General features: G+C 40.9%; 2 protein-coding genes and 1 pseudogene across 3 annotated transcripts; 2 read left to right on the top strand and 1 right to left on the bottom strand.

The window, feature by feature from the left end:
• Positions 1 to 7,772: 7,772 nt before the first annotated feature.
• Positions 7,773 to 9,446, top strand: LOC121807548 (annotated as a pseudogene).
• A 3,933-nt stretch (positions 9,447 to 13,379) lies between these two features.
• On the top strand, positions 13,380 to 15,320 carry LOC121808049 (ferruginol synthase-like). The gene is made up of 2 exons (XM_042208385.1): positions 13,380 to 14,351; positions 14,549 to 15,320. The coding sequence occupies exons 1-2, from the start codon at positions 13,485 to 13,487 to the stop codon at positions 15,140 to 15,142; spliced, it is 1,461 nt and encodes a 486-aa protein (XP_042064319.1). The 5' UTR covers positions 13,380 to 13,484; the 3' UTR covers positions 15,143 to 15,320.
• An 85-nt stretch (positions 15,321 to 15,405) lies between these two features.
• On the bottom strand, positions 15,406 to 22,275 carry LOC121808048 (polyadenylate-binding protein 2-like). 2 transcript variants are annotated; one of them, XM_042208384.1, is made up of 9 exons: positions 21,751 to 22,275; positions 20,838 to 20,956; positions 19,562 to 20,218; positions 19,379 to 19,456; positions 19,202 to 19,291; positions 16,679 to 16,774; positions 16,257 to 16,430; positions 15,976 to 16,179; positions 15,406 to 15,895 (listed from the first exon to the last, which is right to left on the bottom strand). In XM_042208384.1, the coding sequence occupies exons 1-9, from the start codon at positions 22,007 to 22,009 to the stop codon at positions 15,668 to 15,670; spliced, it is 1,905 nt and encodes a 634-aa protein (XP_042064318.1). In that variant the 5' UTR covers positions 22,010 to 22,275; the 3' UTR covers positions 15,406 to 15,667. The 2 variants fall into 2 exon arrangements, with proteins under 2 accessions (XP_042064318.1, XP_042064317.1); XM_042208383.1 differs by having other exon boundaries at positions 16,640 to 16,774; positions 21,751 to 22,271.
• Between the last annotated feature and the right edge of the window lie 4,235 nt (positions 22,276 to 26,510).

Genomic DNA, 26,510 nt, shown 5'->3' on the forward strand with positions numbered 1-26,510 from the left:
ACATGTTTATTGCATAGAATGATAGTTTTGCCGGATAGAATGATACTCTGAGTTGATAAAATGATACTTTTGACTTACTGATAAAATGATAGGTTTATTGCATAGAATGATAGTTTTGCCGGATAGAATGATACTCTGAGTTGATAAAATGATACTTTTGACTGACTGATAAAATGATAAAATGATATATGTTAGGTTTATTGCATAGAATGATAGTTTTGCCGGATAGAATGATACTCTGAGTTGATAAAATGATACTTTTGACTGACTGATAAAATGATATATGTTAGGTTTATTGCATAGAATGATAGTTTTTCCGGATAGAATGATACTCTGAGTTGATAAAATGATACTTTTGACTGAGTGATAAAATGATAAAATGATATATGTTAGGTTTATTGCATAGAATGATAGTTTTGCCGGATAGAATGATACTCTGAGTTGATAAAATGATACTTTTGACTGACTGATAAAATGATAAAATGAGCGAAATTCAGAAATTAAATGAGCGAAATTTGGATACGTAAATTTTATCATGAGCGAAATGACATATTTACCCCCGCGCTTTTTTTTATGAAGTAAATCTAAGTTTGAATCTAGACCACGTGATTTTAAAAATGTGTGGTCCAGATTTAGTTATAGGGTTATTACGAAAATTATATATATATATATATATATATATATTATTCAGACTATATATATAACTAAATTATGCTCCAACAATCATGAATAGTGAAGGGATGAGACTAGGCATGCACACAGGTCGAAACCGGCGGTTCCGGTTCATGAACCGGCGGTTCACGGTTCATCATCCCCATGAACCGGAACTGGCCCGCCAAGGGTCCCGGCGGTTCCGGTTCCGGTTAAAAAAACCGCCGGTTTACGGGGCAGTTCAAAACCGCCGGTTTTTAGCCTGAACCGCCGGTTTTTAGCCTGAACCGCCGGTTCCGGGCCGGTTCGGCAGTTCGGCAATTTTTTTATTTGTTTATCTATTAAATGTGCGTACATAAAATTCAAAAAAACACGATGAAAGTTGCAATTTTAACCGCCGGTTCCAGGCAGGTTCGGCAGTTCGGCAATTTTTTTTTGCATTTTTTTTATTTGTTTATCTATTAAATGTGTGTACATAAAATTCAAAAAAATACGATGAAAGTTGCAATTTTATTGATATTACAAGTTACAACAATTACAAATCACAAAAACCTTGAGGTCTTGAAGTCTTAAACAAAAATTTAAATACAACGAGACTACTAGTCAACAACGAAGCTAATTACAAATTACAAAAAAGACTTAGAAGTTCTGAACAATAATTTTATAAGTAGATCTTTCTACATAACTAAATTGAGGACACCTTTAGCAATTCAACTTTAAATGTTGAGTTTAGTTTAACAATCAACAATTATAGTAGAATTGACAAAAGTTTCCCGGATTTAGCCTTATAGAGAAATCAATTTCATCGACTAAAGTATATACAAATACAATTATTTAATTGTATTTGCATGTTTTTAAAGTAGAAATAAATAAGAAAAAAAAGAAATAAAGGAAAAAGGAATTGAGCTCAACTTAAATTTAAAATTTAAGTTGAGGTGCCTACGTATCCCTAATGCTCATTTGCATTAGGGAATCAAATCCCATGTAGTTCTCTTAACTTACTTACCTATTTGGCTTGGCCGGCGGTTGACAGTTGGTCTACGATTCATCCCCGGTGAATTCTTCTTGTGATCCCTCCTGACGATCATCCCAATCATTTTCTTGTTCTCTGACGTCAGCTTTGGCCCAATCATCAAGTAACATCAATATTCCATATTTTTCGCAGAGAGCTTACTTCTTGATTCATCCAACACACGCGAGCCAACACTAAAAGCGGACTCGACGGCGACAGTGGAAGCCGGAACAGAAAAAATCTCCTTGGCCATTGACGCATGTATGGAAAAATCTTTCTCGTGTGTTCCCCACCAATCGAGGACGTCGATTTGGGTGGGAGGAGTAGGACCTTCATCACCAAAGGAAAAGAATGAATCGAAATATAAATCTAACTCACTTACCATACCTGAAGACCTTTCGTCGGTGCTGTAGTTGTATAGGTCAGCTAATTGGGATTGCGCGTCGGGGTCATCATAATCGGCTTGAAATGCGAAGCCAAAGTTATGTTGTTGAGGAGGGGGAGGTCTTCTGACTTGGTGGGTACTGTTATACTTGGTTTCATATTCGGTGTAGAGAGCACGCAAGTTAAACTCGAAGGTTTGTTGGATAATTGACCGGTTCGGGAGGTTTATTTGAAATGTTTCTGAGAGGTCTACTCCGAATTCATCAGTGGTATCCGATTGCAATGCTTTAAGTGGACCAAGATCAATAGAACTTAAATTGTTATAATAAAAATCTAAAATCTTGGAGGTACAAAATCTAAAATCTTGGAGGTACCGGCTAATTTCCATTTTGGATCCAAGACCTTTGCAATCAAAAACACCGTTGGAATCTCACTGAAATACTTAAGTCATTTCTCAATCATATAATATAAAACACACATCAATTCAGGTGAAGAGTAAGCATTTTTCATTGTAGTTTTAAAACCAAGTGATATATACATGCAATGCTCTAAAACACGAACAACAGTGCAATAATAAACACCCGATAATTCAACAGTTGCATTTTTGAAATATTTGAACAATTTAAATAAAGCCACGCTATGTTTCCAACAACTATGCGAAAGATATAAATCATGAACGGGATAGGTTCTAAAAATCACATAAAGAATCTTTATGCGTCAAAGTAGAATTCAGACAATCATATGTCGAATTCCATCTATGAGACACATCCATAGTAAAATTCGTAGATCTTACATTCTTTTGATGGCAATATTTCTTCCAAGTTTTGCCAATAGCTGGTTTTTGATGGATTAATCTAACTGCAGTTCTAATTGGACTAACATGCTTTTGCCATAATTCAAGCGCATCTTGTACACAAAAATTTAAAATATGACATATGCATCTTTGATGAAAATACTTACCTCCAATAACCGGAGCACAAGCCGCAATCAAATACTAATACTTGCAGTGTTAGCAGTTGCATTATCAAAAACAACAGAAAATATCTTATTGCATAATTGAAACTCATTCAAAACTTGAATAATTAAAGAAGCAATTTCGGGTGCAGTGTGTGGTGTCTCAAATTCTCTAAAACCAATTAAACGTTTGTTCAAAGTCCAACTATTGTCCACAAAGTGAACCGTAATGCCCATGTATGAATGCCGGTTACAACAATCAGTCCATACATCTGAGCAAATGCTTAGAAGAGACTAATAAGAGATGAGGTTGCAGATGGTCTAAGAGCATCCATAACTGTGCACACCGGTATCTAGGTCTCGTCTCGCCGGGACGAGATGCCTGCGAGACACCATTGCAAGTGTGTCTCGTCTCTAAGGAGTTTTGCAAGGGGAGATGCATTATTCGAGAAAGTGCACCACCCCCCTTCCCCACATGGTGCGCTTTCATTGGGCTCTATGCTTCACAATTTTGAATGGGAAATGGAATGAGGGGTGAGTCCTGACACCACCGAGGAGTTCGGAATGGCATTGCACAACGCGATTCCCCTCAAGGCCATTCCACTTTGTTGTTTCTGAAATTGGACCTCTTTTTTTTTACTTGAAATTGGGATGAGATATTGGTGTGTTGTATCTCCATCTTTACTATAATAAAATTTGGTTCGGTGCGGTTATAATTTGATGAAGATCCAATTTAGTTTGTTAGATTTAAGGAGGTTGGATGGTGCATCTTCCTCAACCAAAAAAATAAAAAATTGATGTACTCTCTTCGTCCGCTATTAGGAGTTCTGTTTTTCTATTTTAGCTTGTTTGCTAATAAGAGACTCAATTCACTTTTACTATAATAGTAAGTCTCACATTCAACTGACTATTTTTAACTCACATTTTATTATACAATTAATATGGAGTATAAAAATGTGGTTCGCATTCAACTATTTTTTTCTATTTACTTTTCTTTTTATTTCTTAAAGTACACACCAAACTCAAATGAGATAATTACACGCGGAAGAATAGAGTATAGATCCACATGCAGTTTGCCAAAATGAGATAGCAATTGAATAAAATTGTAGTAGCCGATCCGATTCATGAAATATGGACTTGATTGATAGGAAATTTACGTGGAAATATTTGAAACAAGAGCAACAATATACTACAAGGATCATTCAATTTTTACTAGTATAGGGATGAACTAGTAGTAATATTGTATAAAATTCTCGTTAAATAATTGTGTGAATAAAGAGTTCAAGGATCATTCAATTTTTACTACTATAGGGATGAACTAGATGGATGAACCTAGACTAATATATATTTTTGTTCAGAACAGATAAATAACTAAATTATGCTCCAACAAACCTATGAATAGTGAAAGGAAGAAATGGATAAGAGGATGGGGTTGCGGATGGCCTAAGAGCATCCGTAACGGTGCCCACCGGTGTCTCGCCGAGACAAGGCCCCGGCGAGACACCATTGCAAGTGTCTCGTCTCAAGGGGTTTCGAGAGGGGAGATTAATTTTTCGAGAAAGCGTGCCACCTCCCTTCCCCACGTGGCGCGCTTTCGTTGAGCATCGTCGCCAACTTTCAATATTAAATTTTAAAAAATCGAATAAAATTAGCATTTAATAAAAAAATTCCACTTTTCCAAATATCAATGTTTATACTGATTATTTTTTAAAAAATTCTTTTTCATCTTTTTAACTTCCAACTTATCCTAAAATCATCTATAAATAACCCATTTATTATATAGTAATTTTTTCAAACTCAAAACACTCTTATATTTATCTCACTCATATTTCCGTCCAAATGATCATTTTCAATTGTGCTAATATGGTCGGCCAACCTGGATGGAATTTGTGAGCCTCAACTCAACGACAACAACATGTTGTCGCCTGATTATGACTTCGAGTACCCCAAGACTCAGCAACGCCCTACTGCTAGAGGCCACAGACTCCAACTAAGAACGTTTACTGACCTTACATGTCGCACATGCCCAACATGCAGTACGAGGCGATATCCTGCAGGTTGTCGCAATCGTTGTCCCAAATCTAGGAAGATAACGACCAAAATCCCGAAGAATTCGGCGGCCAATTTGAGAAATTGTTTGAAGTGTGGGTTGCCACGACGGAGGATCCGATCTTGGGAACCAACAAAACCGGAATGTTTTTTGGGTGAGGGTGACTAAAACCTACAATAACGTGCAGCCTGCAAGAATTCCCCTCTAGGTTGAAGATGCTTCAGAGTCATTTCGACCAAGTGAGTACATATTTAAAGTTTCTCCACCATCGACAGGATTGAAGAAAGGCGGCTCAAAACGGTGTCATTATGAGACCGGTTATGATGATCTAATAACAAGACACCAGTTCAAATTTCGGATTTAAATTATATACTTTTTTATTTTTTGAAATTTATATCTTAATTTTTTTAATGAATATTTTTTAATTAATTGTATTTGTAAATTAAAGAAATGATTTAATGGGATACACAAAAAGTTAAAATAAGAAATACTACTAAATTAACATATGAATAGTCGCAGATGTTATGTTTTGAATTAGTGAAGGAGTAAAGTGCAATGTAACGCCAGCCCATGAGTAGTGTAGTTATTATTGTGGCTAAGAGCATCCACAGTGGGACGGTTGTCCTGACGGACATCCCGACGAACTTTCCAAAAACACCTCCTGCCACGTCATGAGGACATCCCACTGCACAATGATGGACATCCCGACGGACATCCACAATAATAAAAATTCACTAATTCATCAAATTAAACAATCTACAGAATTAAAATTTCGACACGACTACGGAGAAAATGCATCCACTTATTTAAAACAAAAAACATACATAATTATTTTTAAAAAAATACATAGTTAAAAAAAACAACCTCAACCTTCGACAAATGCGGCCCCGTCCACTCCTCGTCGTCCCCGCCGCCAGTCCCGTCGTGCCCGTGGCCGGTCCCGGCATCACTCACGGGTAGGGATGGCATCCCCAAATCGCGCCGCATACTGTCGATGACATCCTTCAGCATCAAGTTGTATAAGGGATCAGTCGTTGCATACCACTTCTCCATGGTGTGTATCAGGGTCTCATGCTGCTGTATGCGGGCGAGTGAGGGGAGCTCGGGATCGATCTGGGAAGGAGCTGCCGATTGGATCTCAGGGGGACCTGCTGGTTCTTCCCCTAGCCATCCGCATCGCGGTCTTTTGCCCAACCGGACGACGGCGTCGGGAAGACGATTGAGGGGTCGGGAACTATGCCTCGGCGTCAGGGAGTTCGTGGGAACCGGCACTGCTGCTGTACTCCCCAGAGGCGTTGATCTCCGTCCGCTTCGGCCAGCCAGCTTCAACACCCGAACTATACTTGGCGGAAGTGTGCACCACAAGATAGACCTCCCAATATTTGAATTCCCCGAAACCCAATTCTTTGTCGGGGAACTGCTGGTGAGACAGAAGCTTCACATCATCGGCGGACATGCCGTTGGTTGACGTGCGGAGGTTGTTTTGGTAGATGCAGGCAAATCGGCTGAGTTGCCTCTTCAGCGGCTCCCACTATTTCCGGCGTTGCTCTCCATCGTGAGGCTTCCCACCTGGCGATTTGAATTGGAGGTAGCTTTGGCTAATGCGCCACCACATTCTGTCGATATGCTGGTTAGCCCCGACGTAGGGATCCTCAACTACACTGATCCAGGCCTTCGCCAGCGCGACACACTCCCCTATGCTCCAGATGGTCCTCTTTCTCCCGCCGGCTTCCTCCCCCTCCTCCTCGGCCCCCGCCCCACCCTCGTTCCCCGCACGCGAGGACGAGGTAGTGCCTTTACCCTTGCCCTTCCCTCTCCCTTGCTTCCGCATCCTCCCTGCCACCGGTGGCATCTTAGTGGGAGACTCCCTGACCGGAGATAGCCCGAACTCCTCAAAAGAGAAAGTCTAAATGCCGGTGAACTGAGTCTCCAGAGGAGTGTACTCTGGGGGGAATCACTAGACAATAAATCCATGTAGGGGCGATAGACATTGTCCCCAGGTGATTGGGGACCCCCTGTCTGCTCCCATCGCAGCGGCAGGCATGCCGTGCATCATCCCGGGCATTTGGGGCATCATCCCCGTCATCGCGGCACTCATCCCGGGCATTTGGGGCATCATCCCACCCATCCCTGCACACCAAGGGGGTACATATTGTAGTACCCGGGCATCATCCCCGCCATTTGGGGTTGGGGCATCATCGGCGCCATTCCAGACATCATCCCGGATATCGGTGCACTTCCGCCGGCATTTCCCCCTACTCTAACAGGAAAAGTCGGCGTTTGTAACTCGCTCGTGGCGGGGGAATCACTATCGTGGTGCTCCATTTATCTTCAAAAGAAATGAAAGTAGAGAGATAAACTTATTAAAACAAATGGTGCGAATGAAATGAAGTTCAACTAGCCGTATGTATAAAGTTTTTTTTAAAATTAAAAATTGGGACGTTCGCCGGGACGTCCGTCGTGGCACCGCAATGACGGACGTCACGACGGACGTCGTCGGAATGCCGCGGAACCCCGGTGTCCTCAAGCGACGTCCGCGTCCGCCAGGTTTACAGCTAATGGCGGACGTCCCGCGCGGACGTCCGCCGGAACGCCCGCCGCTGCGGATGCTCTAAGAGCAAACATAATTGATAGTCCTCCCAAAAATTATTCCGGCTACATTTCGTAGCCCATCTTTAGCCCTCAAAACACATCCAAATTAATTCATTTTAAAACAACAAAAACATGGCTCTCTCACTCTTGATCGCAGTAATCGTATCGATTCTGGCATGGTCCCAATTCCGCCGCCGCCAGAACCTTCCACCGGGGCCATACCCGTTTCCAATCATCGGAAACATCCTCCAACTCGGCCGTAACCCCCAAAAGTCCCTCACCCACCTCTCCAAAACCTACGGCCCTCTGATGTCTCTCAAGCTCGGAAGCATCCACACCGTCGTCGTATCATCCCCGGATTCCGCGAAACTGGTGCTGCAAGAACACGACCAAGCCTTCTCCGGCCGAACCATCCCCGCCGCTGCCGAAGCCCACGGCTTCGACATGATTTCAATCGGCCTCATACCGGTCGGAGAGAGGTGGAGAAAACTAAGGAAACTATGCAAAGAGCAGATGTTCAAGGCGCGGCGACTCGACGGCGGCGCGGGAGTCCGGCGCGAGAAGGTCGGGAGGCTGGTGGACTACTTGCGCGAGTGCAGCGCGAGGGGGCGAGCGGTGGACTTGGGTCAGGCGGCGTTTGTGACGTCGTTTAATCTTCTGAGCGCCACGTTTTTCTCGGTGGATTTGATCGAGTTTGAATCCGACGCGACGCAGCAGCTGAAGAAGACGGTCGAGGGCGTGACCAAGAATTTGGGGACTCCGAATGTGGCTGACTTTTTTCCGATTCTGAAGCGGTTGGATCCGTAGAGGATCAAGAAGCGGTCGGAGTTTTACTTTGGGAGATTGCTGGGTGTGTTGGGAGGGATAATTGATGAGAGGTTTGAATCAAGATATATGGAGAGGAAGAATGATTTGTTGGCTGCGCTTTTCGATCTCATGGAGGGATCTGATGAGTATGACTTTAACTTCAAGGACATTCAACATCTGTTTTTGGTGACACCTCTCTCTCTCTAACATTTGTTTCAATATTATATATTCTAAAAACTTACATGGTTGCACAATTTGTATAGGACTTATTTCTGGGAGGATCGGACACGACTCAAAGCACAGTAGAATGGGCAATGACAGAACTGCTAGCTAATCCGGAGAAGATGAGTAATGCAAAGAATGAGTTGAAAAGTGTGATTGGAGAGAAGAAGCAAGTTGAAGAATCACACATATCAAGACTCCCATACTTGCAGGCACTGATCAAGCAGACCTTACGGCTCCACCCTCCCGCTCCGTTTCTAGTTCCTCGACAGGTGGATCGTGAGGTCAAGATTGGGGATTACATAATTCCCCAACACTCCCAAATATTCGTCAACGCTTGGGCTATAGGCATATATTCAAGCATCTGCTTTGTTTGAACCTGAAAGATTCTTAAATAACAATATGGGGTTCAAGGGCCAAGAATTCGAGTTTATTCCATTTGGGTCGGGGGAGAAGAATGTGCCCAGGTTTGCCTTTGGCTGATAGAATGTTGTCTCTGCTGTTGGGCTCTATACTTCACAATTTTGAATGGGAAATGGAAGGAGGAGTGACATCTGACACCACAGAGGAGTTCGGATTGACATTGCACAAGGCAGCTCCTCTCAAGGCCATTCCACTTTGTTGTCTCTGAAATCTGGACCTCTTCTTTTACTTTAAAATTTTGGATGAGATCTGGTGTGTCGTATCTTCATCCCTACTTCAATAAAAATAGATTTGGATGAGATCTTGGTGTGTTGTATCTCCATCCCTACTTTAATAAAAATTTGGTTTGGTTTGTTTATAATTCAACGAACATTCACTTAAGTTTGTTAGATTTAAGGAGGTTGGATGATGCATCTTCATGTCCAAAAAGAAGGGATGTATAGATCCACATGCAGTGTGCCAATATGTGATAGGATTTGGTTGCAATTGCAATAGATCGATCCAGTGCATGAAAATTGGATAATTTATTGAGTTCACTCTTATTTATTTATTTATTTATTAATTTTGTAAAAAAAAGCGGGCAAAGCCCGAATACAAAGACAAAATTAACGAATATAAATAACACCTAGTCTGTCATGCAGCATCCAGCTATGGAGTCCCGACGGAGGGGCCTCGAGCTCATGAACACCTCTATGATAAGATTAAGCATAATGAGATAAAAAAAATCAACAACAAAGTTCTCTTATCGATGCACATATTGCAGAGCCACAAAATCGAAATCCTGGAGTAACGCATGGACCTTCTTCACTATAGAGCGACAGATAATTGATTGAAGTTTCAAAGTGTAAATAAGACTCTTCAATACATTATTCTCTCTTACTTTACCATTTTTCCACTTTAACTATTTATTATCATTTTTATAAATCGAGTGCGCAAAAGTAACCGGGACTGCTAAAGTGGGACGAAGGGAGTACTCAATAAGTCCATGGTACTATTGATCAAGCAAAACCTTAAAGGTTGTTCGATCTTTATCGTTCATATCACGAATTATTCAATTCTTCAAACCATTTTCATAAGGAATTCTAGTATTGACAATGCAAAATAGAAATTAGCAAAATTTAAAGTCCATAATCACCATACACTGTGAAATTTGAGAGTCCAAATTCGAACTTGTTGCTGACAGGATTATGTGAATGCTCTTCAATACAATCCAAAAAATCTACTGCTGTCGTTAACTATAGCTACCTTCAAATAATTTTATTCAAATAATATGGTGTAAATCATCGGCAAATAAAAAACAATAGTGGAAGGAATAATGTAATCTACCTTCAAATAATTTGATTCAATCAAAGGATGCGCCGCCTCCATATGAACCTGGAATAGTTTAGTGTAGTTGGTGGACCACGAAATATTAGGGGATTTAATTGTGTTTATTCATTAGTTTGACACTAGTTGACAATTTAAATATATTATAGTATTAAACTAATCAAGTTTAACATTTTAGGGATAAACATGTTCCGTCGTGTTCATACATATTATTCTATACAAACTCGCATATATTTATACATATTTTAGAGTTTATGATCAATGTCGAATTAATTTTAAAGATCGAACTAGAGACCAAATTAGGACCATTAGATCTAGGTTTTTGATGAGATGCGATATGATTTCGGTCTTCATTACAAGCTCATTTTACTTCACTGTAGTAGATTTATTACTTCATTTCAGTACGTAATACCTTGAAACTACAATATGTTTTACATACTTCCAGTAGGTTTTGAAATGATTCTAACACATGATTCATTTGAATTTATTGAATTGATTTTTTTACTTTATTCACTTAAAAAAATATAATTTATTTCAGTAGGTTTATTACTTCATTCAATAACATTATTACTTCATTGGACACAGTATTTACTTCATTCCAGTAGGACTTTAAATATTTCTACACATACTTCATTCAAATAGTTTTTTAGATCATTCAATGTGCTTATTACACCATTCAATTAGACTAGCACTTCATTTTGTTGTCATAGCTAGAATTTTGGGACTATCACAGTGTCGACGGGATGGTCTTACCGTCCCCGTCTGTGAAACAGCCTGTATGTACTAGAATGAAGTAATAATCCTATTAGAATGAAGTAAAAACCTATTGGAATGAAGTAATGTATTCTAGAATGAAGTTAAATCCTCCTAATATTTTATGACTTATTTGCCTCGGGATGAAGTAAAATAGGCTCGTGATGAAGGCGGAAATAATTTATACATTTGTGCATCTTATCCATAAAAAACTAGATCTAAAACCCTAATTTGGTGTAGTTCTACGATTCAGCAATAAGGAGTGAATTTGCCTATAATGAGACTCATTTTATTATCTTACAGATATTTGCAAAACATATACTATTGTATATTAAAAAATACGAGTATCAGTATTATATTGAATCACATCATATGCAAATCCACTCCTTATTACTGAACCACAGAACCATACCAAATTAGGGCTTTGAGATCCAGTTTATTATGGATGAGATGCACAAATTTATAAATTATTTTCACCTTCATCACGAGCCAATTTTAATTCATCTGAAGACAAATAAGTCATTCCAGTAGGTTTTTACTTCATTCGTGTACCGTTCATTCTCTCTACAATGTCTATCACCACCGCCACGGCGCTGATATGGTATAATAAACACATGGAATGATGTAATAAATTATTTGAATGAAGTATGTGTAGAAACATTTGAAGTCCTACTGGAATGAAGTAAAGACCTTAGCCAATGAAGTAATAACGTTTCTGAATGAAGTAATAAACCCACTTGAATAAATTACATTTTTTAAAGTGAATAAAGTAAAAATCCAGGCCAATGAATTCGAATGAAGCACGTGTTGAATCATTTCAAAACTTACTGGAAGTAAGTAAAAACATATTGTAGTTTCAAGGTATTAGTACGGAATGAAGTAATAAATCTAATACAATGAAGTAAACTGAGTTTGTAATGAAGACCGAAAAAAATTTACACAGCAGCACATCTCATCAAAAAACTAGATCTAATGGCCTTAATTTGGTCTCTAGTTCGGTCTTTAAAATTGGTTCGACATTGATCACAACTCTTAAATAAATCATTCATTTATTCATATAATTTTGGCCATAACTCATAAGATTAGACTTTATGCATTTATGGAAATAATAGTTTTAAAATAATAGCATCAACGAGAGGTATTAAAAGTGTAAGTAAACAAGCATTTTTATGGCATTTTATTGATTGTGTAGCATTAGTATCTGATATGAGTGTCATGACATATTACTGTATACACACAGAATTTATGCTGGCATCTTTACCTAAGTGCCACAAACTGAATGTATTAAAAGGCCATTATTCTAGTAGTGACCTCTCTCTGTCACGTTTGTTTCAATATTTCAAAAACTTACATGATCGCACAATTTATTTATATGGAGTATATATTAGGACATATTTCTAGGAGGATCAGACATGACTCAAAGCACAGTGGAATGGGCAATGACGGAAGTGTTAGCTAATCCGAAGAAGATGACTAATGCAAAGAATGAGCTGAGTAGTGTGATAGGAGAGAAGAAGCAAACTAAAGAATCAGACATATCAAGACTCACATACTTGCAAGCACTGATCAAAGAGACCTTACGGCTCCACCCTCCTGGTCCGTTTCTGGTTCCTCGATGGGCAGATCGTGAGGATGAGATTGGGGGTTAAATAATACCCCAACACTCCCAGATATTATAAATTACTAAAAAATTAAAAACTAGTACATAATTAAAATCTTAAAAATTACATAATTAAAATCCTAAAAATTGAGGTTGAGATAATTGTTTCGTGTAGTGTTATTTTTTGTGTTGAAATGGAGGTATTTATAGATGAAATTGTGAATTTTGAGATAAAACTAATGAAAAAATAAATTAAAAGTGTGGAGAAAATGGATATATTTTAGAGTGGGAATATTTTTTATTATTATTAAATCTGAATTTTTTTATTAAAAAAATGATAAACCAACGGTCAATCAGAGCATGTCACGTCGGTTGTGCTCTTGCCGTCGGCATGGCCGAGGTGCTCTTGCTATCAAGCACGGCTGTGCCAACGACAAGAGTGCAGCGGTGAGCACGGCGACTGTTATTATGGAAGAGCACCACTGTATATGCTCTTAGTATACTTGATCGAGGAAAAAATAATGACAGCAGATCATGCAATTAGAGTCGAGAAATGGTAAATTATAGTAATACTATAATCAAGATTCCGTCGAAGTAATGAAAACCATATGCGTCAGCCGCAGAATAAATTATTGAATTCGATTTCAAATCATTAGTTAATTGCTAACTAAATGGGCAGAGAAGAGTGAGAATTGAGTTGACTGAACTGAATGGATCTCTCAATCGTAATTGCAATAATTGTCTCGTTTTTAGCATGGTCCCATTTCCGTCGCCGCTGGCAGAACCTTCCGCCGGGGCCATACCCATTTCCGATCATCGGAAACATCCTCCAGCTCGGCCGGAACCCCCACAGGTCCCTCGCCGACCTCTCCAAAACCCACGGCCCTCTGATGTCTCTCAAGCTCGGAAACTCACTCACCGTCGTCGCGTCGTCGCCGGAGATCGCGAAACTCCTCCTGCAGGAGCACGACCAGGCCTTCTCCGGCCGCACCATCCCCGCGGCGGCGGAGGCGCACGACCACCACAAGCACTCGATGGCGCTGATACCGGCGGGGGAGAGGTGGAGGAAGGCGCGCAAGCTCTGCAGGGAGCGGATGTTCTCGACGCGACAGCTCGACGCCGGGGCGGGGCTCCGGGCGGAGAAGGTGCGGAAGCTGCTGGACTACACGCGCGGGTGCAGCGCGAGTGGGAGGGCCGTTGACGTCGGGGAGGCGGCGTTCGTGACGGCGTCGAATCTGCTGACGGCGACGCTCTTCTCGGTGGATTTGATCGAGTTTGAATCGGACGCGACGCAGCAGATGAAGGAGGCGATCGAGGGGGTGACCAAGATATTGGGGGCTCCGAATGTGGCTGACTTCTTCCCGTTTGTGAAGCGGTGGGACCCGCAGGGGATCAAGAAGCGGTCGGAGATTTGCTTTGGGAAAGTGCTTGGTGTTTTGGGAGGGATAATTAGGGAGCGATTGGAATCGAGATCTATGGGATTGCAAAGGAAGAATGATTTGCTAGATGCGCTTGTTGATCTCATGGAGGGGACTGAGTACGACTTGAGCTTCAAGGATATTCAACATATACTTCTGGTAAACTCCATCTCTCTCACAAACTAGTTTACTAATACTAATGTTAATCCAATTATGAACATTTGGTTTTACATGGATTTTAATGCATAATTGATGAAGTATAAGAGTGATAGATTGAATTCTCGAATCAAAATTTATAGTTGACTAGTAGAATGGTTTTTAGTAGCTCAAACTTCACATAACTGTGCTTATCATAGGACTTATACCTTGGAGGGTCAGATTCAACTCAATGCACGGTGGAATGGGCAATGACAGAATTACTATCTAATCCCATGAAGATGAGTAATGCCAAGAGTGAGCTTAGAAGAGTGATAGGAGAAAAGAAGCAAGTGGAAGAATCGGACATATCAAGGCTCCCATACTTGCAAGCACTGATCAAAGAGACCTTACGGCTCCACCCGCCCGGTCCGCTTTTGGTCCCTCGGCGGGCGGATCATGAAGTCGAGATCTTCGGTTACAATATCCCTGAGAACGCTCAAATATTCGTCAACGTTTGGGCTATAGGTAGGGATTCGAGTGTTTGGGCAAATCCTAGTTCGTTTGAGCCGGAGAGATTCTTGGACAGCAGTATAGGGTTCAAGGGCCAAGATTTCGAGCTCATTCCATTCGGGTCGGGGAGAAGAATGTGCCCAGGTTTGGCATTGGCTGATAGAATGTTGCATCTTATGCTGGGGTCGTTGCTTCATAGTTTCGATTGGAAAGTGGAAGGAGTGTTGGACACGACGGAGGAGTTTGGAATGGCGTTGCATAAGGCAGTCCCCCTCAAGGCTATTCCAGTTTGCTGTCAATGAGAGATGGCCTACTCTTCTTGTACAAGATGGAGTTGTAGCTGGGATGGTGAACCAATTCTTTTCGATGCTATTGAACTCGAGATTATGGCATCTTTGTTTACCATGTAATATGATTCTGTTATTTTAATTATTCTTATAAATTTTTATCGAATAATGCAAACAACAAACTTTACTTTTATTATTCTTATTATTACCAAAAATTGATGCTGGTTTGATAGTAACACTGTAGACAAGTGAAACAAGAAACGTGACAGGCCAACATATAAATCCAAATAAGTGGATAACAATTATAAAAAAAGGCAAAAATAATAACAATTCAGTGCGACCCGATAGAAAAGTGCAATCACATTAAAATCCAACTTCCAAGAAAAACCTAATCACCCAGAACCGATTGTTTTAAGTTAAATCCAGAAAAGGAATCGGAAACCAAAAGGCAAAGTATCACAAATGCAAAATCCTAGTTTTCAAAAACCTCGCTAGCAAAAAGTTGGTTCAGATAAGCAGGCGTCATTCATACCATCATTTTCAAGAATCGTTGAGTGACAATGAAGCAAGTTGGTCGGCAGGGCCGCCAGCCTGCTGAACATTCCTCAGGACATCCATTGCCTCAGAGACCTTTGATTTCAAAGCATCAGGCGACTCAAGCAAATGAAGAACCTCGGTCTTGTCCATCTCCAGAAGCATCCCTGTAACCTTCGCAGCATGCTCATGCTCAAGTTGATCAACAAGCGGGTACAAGTTCTCACCCAACATCTGTTAAGACTATAAACATTATACACACTATACAAGATAAGAAACAAATGCAATTTGTACACTATGGGCAAACTGCTTACCGTCCTCTGTTGTTCGGGTGTTGCATTTGCAAGGGAAGAAGCCAAAGCAGAAATTGGTATAGGCTGTGGAATAGCAGCATCGCGAGGAAGTATGCCAGCCATGTCATATGGAACAGGAAGCACTCCACCACCAACACCAGGAATGGGCGCATCTGGCACATTACGACCAGCAGGGTACCTATACATCATCCCCCTTGGCATCATCTAAACATAATAATACATCAAGATCAGCAAAATACTTGATCACACGTGATTAAAAAATTTAGAAAGTTGAGTAGAACCTGCTGTTGCATCATCGGCACAGGTTGCTGATTTTGTTGCCCTGGACCTCCTCGTCTGCCACCTGGTCGGTGGCCCTGCTGACCCTGTTGGACTAGTGGCACAAAGGAATATGGCATGGGAGCACCCCCAGGACGTATTCCAGGAACAAGCTGCTGCTGATAACCAAAGCCAGCCTAAACCATTTTGCAAATCTTAGCATTATCAAATAATGATAACAAACAACAAATGATGTATACCTGATACAGCATGTGGCTTCAAATAATATAAAAGGATAATTACACTGATAAACTACTTATCAAATTGCCTCCTGCCCAATTATAAAATGAAAATAACTTCACAGCTAAAATGACATATAGAACATAATGAACTCAGAGAATGTCACCTGAGGAGGAATGATAGCAGGGCCTTGCCCATAAAATACCTGCTGCCCCATACCAGGTGCACCAGGAGCATACATAGGCATACGTGGAGCCATAGAAGGTGGCATTGCTACAGGCCTCATTTGGAAATATTGGGCCTAGACATAGGTCACATAACATAGTTTTCAGAACAAATGATGAAGTAATCATATGAGAAAACTTGAAGCATATGCAAACACTAAGAATCAATTGCAGTGTATAGACAAAGCTACAAAACTAGTCTGAGCAAATAATACAAAAATAGTTGATACAGGGTGCCCTGGCTTGGAAATTTGTGAAAAGCATGTGTTTTAACTTCATATGAACTTAAAGATAAAAAAACAGCTCAGAAGAAGTAGAGGAATAATTATGTCAACAAATCCAAATTATATTCTGATTGGAAGAAATTGTTGTTGGGGTACAAACTCATCCCACATCGGATGACTGAGAGAAGTTGGAAGGTGTATACAATTCCTGTCCAACCCCAATTAGTTTGAGGCCTTTTGGGAGTGACCCAAAAACAAATCCGTGCGGACTTGACCCAAAGCGGACAATATCAAACTAATGTTGCAGTCGACGATCCTAACAAGTGGTATCAGAGCCCAGGTGGCTATGGGTTGTGTCTGGATGAACCGCGGTTAGGGTCGGGCCATGAAGGACTCGGGTTAGAGTAGGACCCAGGATGACCCACGGGCCAGGGCAGGAACGACCCATGTTTGTGTCGACTGCGTTCCCGATGTGGTCTCGGTTTGAGGGGAGGTTTGTTAGGGTACAAACTCATCCCACATCGGATGAGTGAGAGAAGTTGGAAGGTGTATATAATTCGTGTCCAACCCCAATTAGTTTGAGGCCTTTTGGGAGTGACCCAAAAACAAATCCGTGCGGGCTTGACCCAAAGCGGACAATATCAAACTAATGTTGCAGTCGACGATCCTAACAATTGCGACTTCATAGTCAGATTGTTTAGGATATAGATCTAGCCAATCAGATAATCTAACAGAATATAGTCGAGTGACAATTTTTAGTATTGAAAATGAATAGCAGAAAATGAACAAGCATCAGGTTATCTCTCTAAGACAGCTCATAACAGACTACACTTTTCTACAGAAGATCTCCAACACAATCAGTGTTATTAAAAAGCGGAGATGGCGGCGCCGTGGCGGATGGCGGTGGCAGTTTCTAGGCTCAACGCCACCGCCACCATGTGATATGGCAGTTTACTCCCTTTTTTGAATGGCGACCGCCATTCGCGAAGCGCCATGACAGGATATGGCTTTCATGGCGGTCGAGATGCCTTTTTGCCTTGTAAAACGACCCCACTTACCCCACTACCCGGCCCACGTGACATGTAACCTAGCTTATTGGCCATTATAAACAGTCTATTTATAGGGTTTATGGGAGTTTCTGGCTTCAAAACCATAACCGCTGCTGTCAATCCAAGTTATCGTCTCTCCAGTCTCCACACGCACAAGGCTCCAGATTCTAGATTTTCATTCACGATTCAAGATAACCGAAAATTTTTATGTACTACTACTTGGACCATCCACAATAGCATCAGACTGGCATAGTCTAGCCAAAAACTCTTCCTGCCACATCATCATGCCCTTCCTACAGCCTAGCCATTGTCCTAGCCAAGTAACAGCCTAGCAATAGGCTAACAATAGCCTAGCCAATGCCCTAGCCCAACAAATAAATTGACAAATACGATTTAATTCATTTTAATTATTGGTGTTTATCAAATATTAAAAAAATGAAGTGGAATGAGTTGTAAATATAGAGTATAAATAAAAAATTAAAAATAAATAAACAAATCGGGTAGCCTATTGCTCGCCGCAAAATAGGCGGCCAGCGATCGGCTAGCCGGTTAGTCCATGCCCAACCTCTCGTCCGCTCCGCGCTCGTCCTTACCGTAAGCCGATTGCAATAGTGGACTAGACGCCCGCCCTAGCCGCTAGCCTGTGGCTAGGGCAGGCACTAATCTACTATTGTGGATGCTCAGTTTGTATTAATTCCACTATTTAATTCTCTCTTTTCTTATAACTGTTCTACTCGATGCATGGATTAATTCCACTGTATAACTCTCTCTCTTTTCCTATAACTATTCTACTCGATGAAAGCGTCTCCATAATTATTGTCTTCCACCATTTAATTTTCTAATTTTCTTATAACTATTCTAATTTTTTTGCATCTTATGTTATGTATTATATTTTATTTATTTGTTAATTTATCAACCGCCATTTACGCCATAATACCGCCATGCCGACCGCCATATCCCTATGGCGGTTTTTTGACCGACCGTCATAAGCCGCCATACGCTATTAATAACACTGAACACAATGAAGTTTTTTTTAAACTTTTTTTTGTAAGACAAAAAAACTTTATTTGATACACCATATATGACACATCTGCATGAGTATCTACAACGGCAATAATATTTTAGTGTAACAGAAATCAAATAAGCACTTAGAGGTCCATCTATAAGGCAGGTGATCACTTTTATATTTAGAAAAAAGAAAAACGTTCTTGAAAAATTAAAAATCCCATACCTGTAAATTGGCTCTCCTCTCTTCCTTGCGCTGTGCCAAGGCAACGTAAAGCGGCTTGCTAATTAAAATTTTCCCATTCATTCCAGCAAGCTAACAATGAAAAACCAATAAACAATTATTTCCAGCACAACATGTTAAGAATTCATCTAGCAAATCATTACAACAGTATTAACTTACAGCTCGGGAAGCTTCTTCCGGTGTTGAAAAGGCAACAAATCCAGATCCTCTGCTTATTCCACTGGGATCACGCATAACCTGCAACCCAAAACATAATCACATCAGTGGAATTCGATAAAATAGATATCACAAGGAGAAGAAAAATATGTTATTTCTATACCCCTGTAAATAATGAATGTTTACCTTACAAGAGGTGACAGTACCAAAACCTGAAAATAGTTCTCTCAGTTTGTCATCATCAATGCTATCATCTATGTTTTTAACATATAAATTAACTCCAGGGAATTTTTCAACAGTTTCTCTGGTAGTTTGCTCAAACCGACTTTTAAGTTCCTGCTCTCTCTCCGACTTCTTCTGGGCTTTCCCAACATACCATTCCTTGTCATCAAATTTCTTTCCATTTAGAGCTTCAACAGCCTTGGCAGCATCATCAGCCTGCTCAAAATTGACAAATCCGAAACATCTCGACTTTCCATCTGCATCCGTCATCACTACTGCACTAGTGATTACACCGTATTCACCAAAAGTTGTTTTCAGATCATCATCTGAAGTGGACTCAGCTAGATTTTTCACAAACACGTTGTTGAACTTAGCATTTTCCTGGGTAGTGGTCCTCTCTTGCTTACGGAGGAAATGCCCAACATAGACTTGCTTATCATTTATGAGCATACCATTCAACTTGTCTATAGCACTTTGTGCAGCTTCTTCAGTATCGAATTGCACAAATCCATAACCCTTTGATTGACCATTGGTGTCTGTTGCTATCTTGCACGAAAGGATGTTCCCAAAGCTAGAGAAAGTGTCATGCAGTGCTTTGTTATCAATGGTTTTGTCCAAATTCTGCCAAAGAGTGTTCATTAGCAAGTACATATAAACTATAGGTAAAAAACCAATAAAAAACAGCTTAAACATTAAAATATCAGATACGCAGATAAGCCAATGACAACTAAGGAATGAAACAGCAGTGGACTTCTCCATGCTGACATAATTGTTTGATTGGTAGCAATTCAGTGCACCACATAGACATTATCATGATAACAACAAGATAAGATCTAAGCTCAACTATAAAAGATGCAGCTCAACTATAAAAGATAAAATTCTGCCAAAGAGTGTTCATTAGCAAGTACATATAAACTATAGGTAAAAAACCAATAAAAAACAGCTTAAACATTAAAATATCAGATACGCGGATAAGCCAATGACAACTAAGGAATGAAACAGCAGTGGACTTCTCCATGCTGACATAATTGTTTGATTGGTAGCAATTCAGTGCACCACATAGACATTATCATGATAACAACAAGATAAGATCTAAGCTCAACTATAAAAGATGCAGTCAACAGAGAATAATCAGGCAGCCATTCATCAGATCCTCTTAAAACAAAGACTACAAACAGAGGCTATATTAATGAAGGAGAAAAACCAATCACAATGCGACTGAACAAGACGGGAGAGTTACCTTGATAAAGATATTGGACATTCCACTTTTTCTAACACTTGGGTCCCGGTGAGAATACATGACACGGATTGGCTTGCTATTGAGGGGGGTGAAGTTCAATAATTCCAAAGCTCTTGCAGCTGTTACCATGGTTGATAAAATATTATTAGACAATGAAATATCACAGCCTTTTGTCTAATGCCTAGATAGAAAAGAGTATCACAGAAAGCATAGGAAAAAAATTATCCGATCTTTAAAGTAATGAGAGCAAAATGATAGAAAGAAGAAACTCCTTGGTAACAATGCCAGAGTAGCAAACAAAAGAAAGAAACACGCAAAGTAAGCCTTCAATAATAATCATTTAAGAGAATTTACATGTTATATAGGGAGGCCGGATGAGGCAAAAATATGATCCATATGATAGGATTTGTAAACATCCTGCAAGCTATTCGATATGGCAATGAAACAACAACAAGAGAATCAATTATCATTGTTGAAAGTCATCGCTGTCTTCCAAATTCCAATAAAAGCTAAAACGAGCATACAAGCTTGAGCATTTTATGCAACATTAACTCAGCAATATTTCAAAAGCGACGACTTATATTACAAATAAGAATAGAGTTGCCACACAAGTCTTGGACCTTATCACATTGACACTATTCAACTGGCTGAAAATCCAAATATTCATTAGGAGCTAGGACTATTGCATTTGTATTACGAATACACCATCTACATTCCAATTACCAACCTGTTCTCACAAAATTAACAACACATACTGTCATTCTATTAATGCATTTGAGCTTGAATTTCATTCAATTAATCAAAAGCATCACAACCTTGCTTACTGAAGCAGGTACGGGTGTGTGCATGCAAAGAAAGACTCCAAAATTAAGCAATTGATGATACGAATAAAAAAGAATTCGGAAATTCTAACCATCCTGGGGGTTGCTATAGTTGACATAACCATAGCCAAGACTGCGGTGAGAGCCAGTATCGCGGCAAACCCTAACCGAAACAACCTGCCCAACCGAATTGAACAGATCGTAGAGCTGCGAGTCCGTTACGTTGAAATCCAAGTCCCCGACATAAAGAGATGTCGACTGAAACTGTCCTTCCGGCGCGGTACCACCAGACGCCGCCGCGACTCCATTGGGGGTCGGCGCTGCCAAATTCGGATGTTGCACCTGCGCCATTACTTGAATTTCAGGTAGATTATCGATTTTACTTTATACTTCTCGTCGTTATTAATTCTGAGAGAATTGACAGAGAAACAAGCAAATGCTGGGAGTGAAAAAGAGGTAACTTTTTTTTGGGTTTTCGGGTAGGTATAATGTTAAATTGGGGATAATTTGGGATAGAATAGAAAGATTAGAGAGAAAATTTTTGGTGTTTTTTGGGAGGGCAATGATCTGCACCGCACTCGGTTTACACAGTAAACTGTGATGTATAAATACAAATGGAACCCTAGTTCAAGGAAAGCGGCGAAATCGCAGCCGTTGAATCTGATGAAGTGTGTGACGTCGTCATATTTTCCACTTGAGAAAATTGCGGTATTTACCTAAAAATAAATTTAATGCTCCTCCGAATAATAGAGTTGAAACTTGAAAGTAAAATTACAGGAAAATACTTTTATTTCCTTTCTCCTACAAAATTATTTCTCTTCATATTTATTTACTTTTAGGGCTCGTCTAGTGTTCATTAATTGACCCGAATTGGGGTCATATAAGTGCAATAAAGCCGGTTTGGTGTTCAATAAATGAAACGGCACTGCCCTCGATACACCCCCAGCCCGCACTGTGCAGTTTGACTTTGGAATGAAATGATACACACCGCTCACTTGATATTGGAATTCTTGGCCGCTACAGTGAAGAAGAAATGGTAGCGAATTTACCAAAGTGACCTTCACGTTTTTTGTTTCTCTCCAAGTCTGCCTTCCGTATTCAATTGGAGTTGTGCATTTTCTTTTACTCTCTCTCTCTAGGTCTGCACTCCACGGTTTGCTCTTCAATAAATGGCGAGGACCGGCTGCGGTAATTGTGGCGTCTGCTCCACCAGATCCGCTCCCGCAGCAGCTTCAAACGTCTCTGCACCACCTGCGTCCTCCGCCTCCATCCGCAGGCCTTCTTCCCTACATGCTTCCTAGTCTACCCCCCAACCCTCCTAACGACGTCGTTCCTCGCCCCAATTTTCAATTTAAAGTCCGCCGGGGAGGAAAGAAGTAGGGCTTCGTGACGTGGCTGGGCGGGGGATACAGTGGAATTGCCACCAATGGTGGTGGTTATACTGCTCCTCCTGTTAAATTTGAGGCTGAGATTAATGCAAATCATGGTGTTAGGAATCGCAATGGTGTCGTACCTAGTATTTCGCAGCCGTTTGTAGCTGTGGAGGAGAAAATGAGTAATGTAGTAGTGAATGTGGATAGAGATAACTCTTATCAGGTGTAGTTGGAGGGGTAAAGGGGTAGTTGGAGGAATTATGTAAGAGTGAAGGGGACATTTTCGTCTGACAGCACGCAATCTTCCATTTCGTCTTTCCAAATATGAAATAGCAAACACCTAAGGGCACCCGCAACGCTGTGCCGTTGCGGTTCCTATGCCGTTCCGGCGGCGTTCCGTGCCGTCGCCATTCCTATGCCGTGCCGCGTTCCGTTCCGGAGGAACGTGGAACGGAACATTCCGCCACGCGCCGAGGCGACGTGGCGGCCTCCCATTCAATGCGTGAAGCCCACTCGCTGCCTCGCGAGTGGGCTTCGTCCGGTGACGCAATAATTCTTTTTTTTTTTAAATTCGAATTTAATAAAAAAAAATTTTTTTATTGCAACGGTAATGAGACCGTTTTTTTATATCCGTTTTTTATTTTTTTTATTTTTATTTTATTTATTTACTCTATAAATACTCCTATTTTATACTCATTTCAATCACAAACACACATCTATTCCTCTCTATTTCCACCCTAATTTTCATCTCAAATCAACTCTATTTTCATTCTCCCAAATTTAATCAAACTAATGGATCCTTATGAACAAATGCGTCAAATATTGGAACAATCACTTGAAGAAAATCGACGACGGGAGGCGGAAGAAGCCGCGCCGCCCCAACGACGCTCCCGTACGTACATCCATCGTAACCGGGAGGAAGCCGCCGCAAGGTTAGTACGCGACTACTTCTGCGATAACCCGGTTTGGGGAGATACGTACTTCCGTCGCCGTTTCCGCATGGGGAAACCGCTATTTCTCCACATCGCGAATACTTTGGCAGCCCGGGAAGAGTTCTTCCAGGAAGGGTTCGACGCGGTCGGCCGTCCCAGCCACACGACGCTGCAGAAATCCGCCAGCTTGCGACGGGACAAACGACCGACATGTTCGACGAATACCTCCACATCGGAGACAGCACTGGGCGAATGTGCTTGCTCAAATTCTGCAAAGGCGTTCGGGCAGCCTTCAGCGACGAATTTCTCCGGAGGCCAAGCACGGCCGATTGTCAGTTCCTGCTCGACCTTCACGAAACTGTGCACGGATTCCCCGGGATGCTCGGCAGCGTCGATTGCATGCACTGACAATGGAAGAATTGTCCGGTGGCGTGGAAGGGGTCCTACACGAGCGGCCACAAAGGCACCCACCCAACCGTTATACTCGAGGCCGTTGCCGACTACCGACTTTGGATCTGGCACGCGTACTTCGGGGTCCCCGGGTCGAACAACGACGTAAACGTGCTCCACCAGTCCGACCTCTTGACCGAAGTTTTGGATGGTAAAGCGCCGGCCATCAACTTCGTCGCCAACAACCGGCTTTATAAAATGGGGTACTATCTCGCCGATGGCATCTACCCGAAGTGGCATACCTTCGTGAAGACGTGCAGTGGGTCTGCGAACCAAAAGCAGGCTCTTTTTGCGCAGAAGCAGGAGGCTGCTCGCAAGGATGTGGAGAAGGCGTTCGGGGTTCTCCAAGCGCGCTTCAACATCATCAAAGCCTCGGCTCGTACGTGGTTCATGGAAAACATGGTCGACATCATGTATACGTGCATAATCTTGCACAACATGATTGTCCAAGACGAAGGACCCGAGGCGGGAAATTGGTTCGACGACGAATCCCCCGGAAGCTCAACCGCAAGTAGTCCGCCTCGAAGTGGAGCGCATCCGTCTATACAAGAACGGTTTTATCTATTCGTGCAAGGACACGCGACTCTAGTGCCCGCACCCAACTCCAACAGGATCTAATTGAGCACATTTGGGCAAATTTTGGCGGATGGAATTATTAAAATTGTGTACTTTTAATTTTTTAGGATTTTTATTGTGTGCTTTTTATTTTTTTAGGATTTTAATTGTGTGCTTTTTTATTTTTTTAAGTTTAAGTTGTAATTTTTTTTAATGTTGTGTGTTTTTTAATAAAGTGTGTTTATTTTTTAATAAAGTGTGTTTATTTAAATTGAATTGGGTTGGAAATAAAAAAAAATGAAATTGAATGAATAGTAATTTAAGGAACGGTTAAGGAACGGAGGGTTGCAGGTTCCGTTCCTTAGTTAAGGAATGGAGTAAAAAGTACAGTGGGGCCCTCAAATAGTGGTTTAAGGAACGGTATAGGAACAGCGCTGTGGATGGCCTAACAATGGCGCAGGAGTGTGTGGGACTGCCCATATTTTATTTAAGTCAAGAGATGAATCTTGCATTTCCAAATAGGCATAACCGAACGAGCCCTTAAATTTTAACAAAAGCATGCTTTCATACTCATACTCATGCTCAGTTAATCACTACTAGAATGAATACGGAATTAATAAATGAGTACCAAAATTCAAAACTATAGTACAACAATATAAAAGTGGGTGTATCCATTGAGTAGTGGAATCATAGGGCGATTAGATTTTGTGAAAGTTGTCTAAGGGTGCTTCCATTGTTATGGTTGAGGTCTTAAGATCCTAAATCTAATTATTTATCATATACACTTCTTCCACTTTCTAATCTCCCATCAATCTCATCTTGAATCTAATTTTTGTGGCTAGATCCAATCTATCTTTTTGCGTTAATTTGGAGATCAGCCATTTTGCATGGGCAAATCACGGACAATCACAATAGACCTAGATAATGTTGTGAAGACAAAATCAAAGTAATGAAGAACTTGAGAATTAGGTCAACCCACTCCTATGAATTAAGTGAGAGAGAAAAAATGCCCGCACGGGCTTAACTCAGTTGGTTCCTGGGTGGTAGATTGTCCCTAAGCAGACAGGATCGAATGCTGGCAGCCGCAGTGTGGGAGTTTCACCACTGTGGTGGCTCCTTGTGTGCTGGTTACCAGTGTAAGTTCCTCCCACCTAATGGGCCGCTGAGGTACCGTGTTTGAACCCCTCCATAGCGATGTCGGGCCGGGTTATGGGGGCGCCTGGGGTGAGCGAATCACCTTTTGTCCCTAAGTGAGAGAGAAAAAATTCTCTTCTTCCTACACTGTATTGAAACAACTGGCCCATATATATCTAATGAAATACTTATTTTGGACCACTATAGAAAATTATATAAAACTCTCAACCAATCTCAAATTACGAAGAATTGGGTTCCATTTTAATTTATAATATTTATCGTATTTAAGATATTAATATTCAATAATTTAATTCTTTTTTCTGCTATGGGACTCTTGAGTTAAATTAAAGGATATTTTTCCAAAGAGTTTTCTAGTTCAGAATTTTATTTATTTTTCGTGGAATCAAA

Source organism: Salvia splendens, chromosome 6 (assembly GCF_004379255.2).
Source record: "Salvia splendens isolate huo1 chromosome 6, SspV2, whole genome shotgun sequence".
Lineage (NCBI taxonomy): Eukaryota > Viridiplantae > Streptophyta > Magnoliopsida > Lamiales > Lamiaceae > Salvia > Salvia splendens.